Source organism: Etheostoma cragini, chromosome 1 (assembly GCF_013103735.1).
Source record: "Etheostoma cragini isolate CJK2018 chromosome 1, CSU_Ecrag_1.0, whole genome shotgun sequence".
NCBI classification, from domain to species: Eukaryota; Metazoa; Chordata; class Actinopteri; order Perciformes; family Percidae; genus Etheostoma; species Etheostoma cragini.
Genome location: NC_048407.1, coordinates 5,094,064 through 5,100,780, shown reverse-complemented (window position 1 = coordinate 5,100,780; position 6,717 = coordinate 5,094,064). Strand labels below are relative to the sequence as shown.

Below are 6,717 nucleotides of genomic sequence, written 5' to 3'. Positions count from 1 at the left end.
TTACACTTTCTAAAATGTGGTGATTTTTCTGCATTGAGTACTTTTACTTTAAGTACATCTTCCTGATAATACTTACATTTTACCGAAGTAACATTTTCAATGCGGGACTTTTACTTAAAACTGGGCATTTTTAAAGTGTGGTGTCTGATGGATGGATAGATGTTTGTACAGCTGACGGAAGCAGCGTCAGACCTACACACATCTGATAGGGGTTTGCCGTGATATGAGAGAACTAGCTCAGTAGTTTTGTGTGCTGCTCCAAATAGTTCCGATGTCTCCCTTTCAGGAACCAGAAGAAGGAGAGCGAGTTGGCGAACGCGTTGGCCCAGTGGAGGAAAGTGGAGGCGATGCTGAGCTCCAAGGACTCGGAGTACACCAAGCTGCTGTCTGAGAACCGGAGACTCACTGACGAAGTGGCCGACCTGCAGGAGCATCTGGAATATGTAGGGACTGAAGCTAGATTTACACCAGGACTGGATAGTTAATCGGAATGGCAATTCCGGTGCTTGGTGCTTTCACAAAATATTTACACAATGAGATTTTTGATAAATAATCATCAGTAATGTGGATATGACTAAGTGGGTGAAGGCAAATAATAGAACAGTTACAAAAGTCTGGTAAGATCAGAAAATGACATCACTTTACTGTAATTCAGCCTTTAAAGCCAGGAAAAGGCTAAACTCATGCCATATTACAATATCCAAAATCTAAGTCGATACCTAGTCTCATATCATTATATCGATATATTGCCCAGCTCTAGGGCCAGTCATAGACTGATGGCAGCATTATTATAGAGGCTGATAGTTTCTGTGATAACCAAATCTTGGGCAAATGGGCAAATTTAGAATTAAAAAAAAATTATAGACGGATTCCATAGGGACTGACATTTAGTCAGTTTTAGTGACATTTTGGGGTGGGCCACCAGGCTTGCAGCACTGCAAAACACTGAGGGAAACCCTGATCTATTTAAAGCTACATTGTGTAAGAATTTCCCCCCCTGTAGCGGTGAAACTGTATATGACAACTAACTGGATTTACAAGGTAGACAATCCTTTTTAATTATTGACACCCCCCCCCCCTATCTTTTTTTCAATGATAATTGATACAAAATGTTAATTCCCTTCAATATCGTAAATCATATCGCAATGTCAGTCAAAATAATCGCAATTATATGTATATTTCCTCATATCATGCAACCCTAATTAACACATGAGTGTGTATACAGGGCTAACAGGAGACCCAGTGTTGCCCACGTTTCAGCTCATGAATCTATAGTGCGTAGTTTCTAAGTAATCCTTCAACACTCTGTGCGGCCACATGATACAAGCCGATTGCGTTTGTGCAAGCGTGACTTTTGTGTCTCTGGTGCTTCTACACACATACAAACTTAGAAAAAAAAACATCCATGCTTCTTTGAGTGCGATACGGTTTCTGGGTGAACACCTGCACGGCTTTCTACGTCACTAGCAGACACGAGGTGGCTCACCGTAGCACATGCTAGCTCGCTCTCACTGGCAAAACACTGCTACAACACTAGTTCACCATAATCTACAAAAGAACTTCCATGTTCTGCAGGTATTTGTTCCCATTGCAAAACACTGTTAACAACACACACTAGACATATTTTCAAAGTAATGCTGATCACTGCTGTCACAGAATGTCGTGTTTTTTTTTTTTTTTTATCCCTGAAAGTAGCTTCAGTAATTGACTAAAAGTCATTTTTTAATTAGTATTGAACAAATGTAAATGAGAGGATTCAGTTTTTCTGTATAGCTTGGGACGAAGGAGGACACATCAATTATCATCTGAGTCACCACATCTTCCATGTGTCTGTGTCCCTTCCTCAGGCAGAGGGCGTACTGAGTGACACAAAGAACCAGCTCAACTGTGAGATCCTGAGGAAGGTGGACATGGAGAACCAGGTGCAAACGCTCAAAGAGCAGCTGGAACTGCAGAGGAACATCAGTGAGCAGGTAAAACGCATGCATGGCCATAAGCAAGTAATGAAAAACCAAAAACATCAGCGCAATAATATCTATATTTCGCAAGTATTTGTTTTTAGTACAGTGTGTTTCTGACCCTCTTTTAGAATTGTTTTAAAGCTTTTTTTAAATTCTACTTTTTAATTTTTCATATTTACATAGCTTTATATTTTCACTGTTATTATTGTATTTCTCATAAATGTTGTAAAGCTGACTAAGTACCAATGTACCTGTAATCTTAACTCTACATTTCTCACATTCACCTCAACTCAGTTTTTAAATTGCACCCATTCCTGTCTACGTTCATCTGCCCCAGGCTGATTGCAGATGTTTTATCAATGTTCATCGTTTTTTTTGTTTTTGAAGGAGGTCTTGGAGATCCGAACCAGACAGGACAGTCGTCTGGTGGAGGTGGACTCTGTGCAGCGGAGAGAGTTTGAGAGTAAACTGTCGGAGACGATTCAGCAACTCCGCCACGACCACGAGTCTCAGCTGCAGCAGTACAAAGAGGAGCTCGACAGGACGTTCAGCTCGAAGGTAAAGACCATAGGCTGTAAAAATTAAAGACTAAGCTTCAGGGTCTAAAAAGTGAAGCCAACATGGAAGTGCCTTGTCCTGCATTCTATCTAACCTCTCGAGCAGGGGGAGACTCCACTGACTCCAAGAAGCACTTATTCTTTGAGAAAATGAGCCTACTTCTTACTGGATTTATTACCTCAGTAAACATTTTCATAATGAGTTCATGGTCTAAATCGCTAGTTTCAAGTCTTCTTCAATACAGCTTGATGTCCATTTAGTATATTATGGTCCCTTTTATTTTAAAATGGACGATAAAGCAGGGGATGCGTTAGGACTTGTCAATCAGGTCAGAAGCATGCGAACACTGGATGTTAAAATTGACAATTATTTTTGGGTGTTCATGTTTTCATCTTAACCCTGTCACTGTCTTTTCACTTCAGCAAAGTGAAATGGAACATTTTGGTCGCCTAAAAACATTTTGTTTGGCAAAACATGTTTTTAGGCTAGCTAGCGACCGCTAGTGTTTGCTGGTACCTTAAAGAAGAGTTTGCCGATGTTTCTCATACACGCAGATAAATAGTGGCCGTATCTCAAGCTTTACGTTTACCTGGCGGTAAATCTCAGCTGGATGACTCTCTTCAGTAGGGTTGAATCAGCAACTTTGCCTCTGTAGCAAGGCGGGCTAGGCCGCGTCATCCTGCCCTGCTACACGACCAAGGCTCGAAAACAGCAGTCCACTAACAATCCATTAATTTTACAGTGTATGGGAAAAACAGAGTTTAGGATGATGCTTTTCAAAGTGTCCAGATTAATTGCACACTGTTTAAGTTTTTTTCATTACACAAAGTTTTGTGATATGTATTTTTCCTATTAATTTTTATTTGTGCACCGCAGTTGCAGAATGCCCAGCAGGCTGCATTGGAGAAGAACCAGGTTGCTTCAGCCACCAGAGACGAACTGGAAACCACCAACCTCCGAGTGGAGAGCCTCAGCTCCCAGCTCCAGCAGTACCAGAAAGATGTAAGTGCGGTCTGTTTTTTTTAAATTTATTTTTAAAGTAAATAAATAAAAGCTTTACCGCGTAACTTTACTATATTAATGAAGACTATCGGCTCCACAAAACTCTCTGTATTTCTAAGTATGTAGTATGTGTCGACTTTTGCACGCAAAAAATAGAGTGAAGATAATTACCTCCTCTAATCATGCATCATGTAGACGTGCCGACGGTGTTCACGTTACCTAGAATTGTTCATGGTGGTGCCAAAAATGCGCACTACAACTTAAAAAAAATAAAACGCACCAGCTACAGTATTCCTGTCTTAAAATCGTTGACTTATTTCCATGTTGTGTGTTATTGAATGATTAATTTTTTTTTTCATCCTCGTCGACAATACCCAGCTCTAGTTCTGGTTCCAGACGATTTGTTGCCAGCTTTGTTTGTCCTTCCCCACTGCTGCCATTCAGTTGTTCCCATCTCTGTCAGAAAGCGGCGCTGGAGAGCCGCTGCCAGGATCTGGAGCGGACTCTGGACCGGGAGCGCGAGGTCTGGCAGCACCGGCTGGATCAGAAGGAGCAGGAGCAGCTGAGCATGAGGACCCAGATGTTCGCCCAGCTGGAAGACTATGAGAACCTGCTGGATGTCAAGCTGGCCCTAGACATGGAGATCAACGCCTACAGGAAGATGCTGGAGGTGGAGGAGCAGAGGTACGCTCGGGCTCCGCACAGGGGTGGGAATCTTCACCCGTCTCACCATTCATTACCATTATCCTGTCAACGGTTGAAATCAATTTGATATCACGACGGCTCCATCTCCTCAGTGGGTGTATATATATAAACTGCCCTTTGTGTTGTATCTGCTCCTTAAGACACTTTCTGAATGTAGCGGAGTCTGAACACTGCAAGCAACAGACAAAAGGCAAAAACAAAAAGCAGCGACCGCAAAATCAACATCAGTAGGCAATAATCGATTATGGTCTGTCACTGCATCCTTGCAGAATCATCCCCTCTAGTTCTACATTGTGTAACCCTTGAGCAAGGCAGCATCCACTTTGTCTGCTTTTTACGGGTGGTTCATGTATGTATCGAGATTTCTTATTTTTTGTGACAATTTCTAAAATCACATTTTTGATTTGCCTAAATATATTCTGTTTGTACGGTAGCGGGAACATCCTATGCATTTCCAGCCAAACCGGGAGAAAGCGGAAAATCCATGTTAGGTTCTTCACAGATGAAATGTCTCATGTGATGTGCATTCTTTACAATTGGTTTTTAGAAATGTCTCATGATATATTGTTTCTAGAAGGGTACTATTCAAGAAAATTCCAGTACTCAATATAATTGGGTTGCAATACTTGGAGAATCGCAAAGAATATCTCAATACAAATCCAACCGGGACAAAATCGTATCGTCCCAGCTCTACTTTTTTCATAAATTGGTAACTGCACACGATACCCGGATCTCCGGTGCCTGGCTGGCTGCGGTGGTTGCTAACAGTTGTCTCTTTTTTTCTTTTTTTTTATCTATCCAAATGTTTGGTCATTTTCTTCTCAGATTGCATCTGTCACCCAGCCCCTCCCAGCATTCAGCCATACCTCGGACACATGAACACAGCAGCCGCAAGCTCCGGGGGAAGAAACGCAAGTACGAGGGAGCCTCTGGCAGCTCGCCAGCCTACAAGGTGTCCAGCCGCTCCATGGAGAGCGGCGCTGTGAGCGTGACACAGGTCGACGCGGATGGAAAATACGTCCGACTGAAGAACAACTCTGAGACGGTAAGACTGCAGCCGAGTCTGATTTTAGTTTGTCAAATTGGACCTTAAATTTTGACTGGCGACACTGTTATTTGCAAGTGATGAGATTGGATTTCTGTGTCCAGACGTCTCCAATCTACAGTATCTGCATAGGTTGCTGTGGTAACCACGTAGGTGTTGCTATATTTGCGCTGGCTTTCTAGTATCGTGCAGTGGAGCTGTAACAATTCCACATTTTTGACCAACTGTTGCTTTTCCCATTTGAAACCATGATGTATGCTTATGACCTCGTAAGGAGCAATATTCCAGATTGGCCCAGCTGAGTTCATTTTCTCAAAGGGAGTGCAGGATACCCAGGGCTCGGTTTACACCGATCACCATTTCTAGCCACTGGTGGACTATAGGTGGGCTGGGGGAACGCATGGTAATGTTACAAAACCTCAAAGTGGTGACACATACTCACTTTATAAATTGCCGTTTGACTGAGTAATTGTTCGTGCATGTTTTTTTGTGTTTTGGACATCGTTTATACAGCTGGCTCCTGAACCCATGTTCCTGTAGACCCAATCACAAAGTTTGTTTACAATAACTTCTGGCTAGAAACCTCCTGTGTCCCTTAAGTACAACTTAACAGCGCTGAGCAAACGGAAGCGAGGAACAACTGCATAAATTCATCTGATTTCATACGTCACCACTTTGACTAACGTTAGCTTGGAGAGCTAATGTACCTGTTTTGCCACAGACTGAAGAAAATGACACCACCCAAACTAACAGTCCAGTCCTGTTTTCTGTGTTTCCAGGAGCAGCCGCTGGGCGGTTGGGTAGTCCGGCGGTTGTACCCAGGCTCTGGGGACCTCTCCTTTCACATCCCCCCTTCCTGCGTCCTGGCTGCTGGGCAGACACTCACAGTGAGTAATACTTATGTGTAACTGTATTTCTATAAGCCCCCACTGCACAGAGAGAAATAAACTTATGATAGTGAAGTGCTCTGTCAGTAACGTTTTGAACGCGTGTGCTGTCAGATCTGGGCAGCAGGTGCCGAGGAGGAGGCTGATCCTGAGGACCTGGTTCTGCAGGGCCACACCAGCTGGGGCCCCGTCACTGACATCAGGGTGATTCTTCTGAACCCCGAACACGAGGCAAGTGGAGCAGTGTGCACTAATGCATTCTGGGAGCTGTAGTTTGCTTTGACCCCTTTGTCTGTGTATTTCTAAGACCAATTTTTGATGCAAATATCTCGCAAATCAAATGGCAAAGTACTGGCATCGCCCTTTAAAATCTTGGTCCAACCCTCACACGGTATGTGCTCCAGATCCTGATCAAAGTCATGAGAAGTGTTTGTTCCGGGTCCTTTTTTGTCTCAACTAAAAGGACTCTATTATAATAATAATTACTTGGAATTGAATATATTTTAATTTGTCGAATAGAGAGGCCAGGGCAGATGAAGGTTTCTATCCTTTTTTTTTT

The 6,717-nt window shown here is 42.9% G+C and overlaps 1 protein-coding gene across 1 annotated transcript in view; it reads left to right on the top strand.

The window, feature by feature from the left end:
* Window positions 1–6,460, top strand: part of lmnl3 (lamin L3) — a 7,889-nt gene extending 1,429 nt beyond the window's left edge. The window contains exons 2-9 of the mRNA XM_034867818.1: window positions 287–443; window positions 1,848–1,973; window positions 2,349–2,519; window positions 3,396–3,521; window positions 3,985–4,205; window positions 5,052–5,271; window positions 6,051–6,158; window positions 6,273–6,460. Of these exons, the coding sequence (XP_034723709.1) occupies window positions 287–443; window positions 1,848–1,973; window positions 2,349–2,519; window positions 3,396–3,521; window positions 3,985–4,205; window positions 5,052–5,271; window positions 6,051–6,158; window positions 6,273–6,431 (1,288 nt within the window). The 3' untranslated portion in view covers window positions 6,432–6,460. The remainder of the gene's footprint in view (window positions 1–286; window positions 444–1,847; window positions 1,974–2,348; window positions 2,520–3,395; window positions 3,522–3,984; window positions 4,206–5,051; window positions 5,272–6,050; window positions 6,159–6,272) is intronic.
* The last annotated feature ends 257 nt before the right edge of the window (window positions 6,461–6,717 follow it).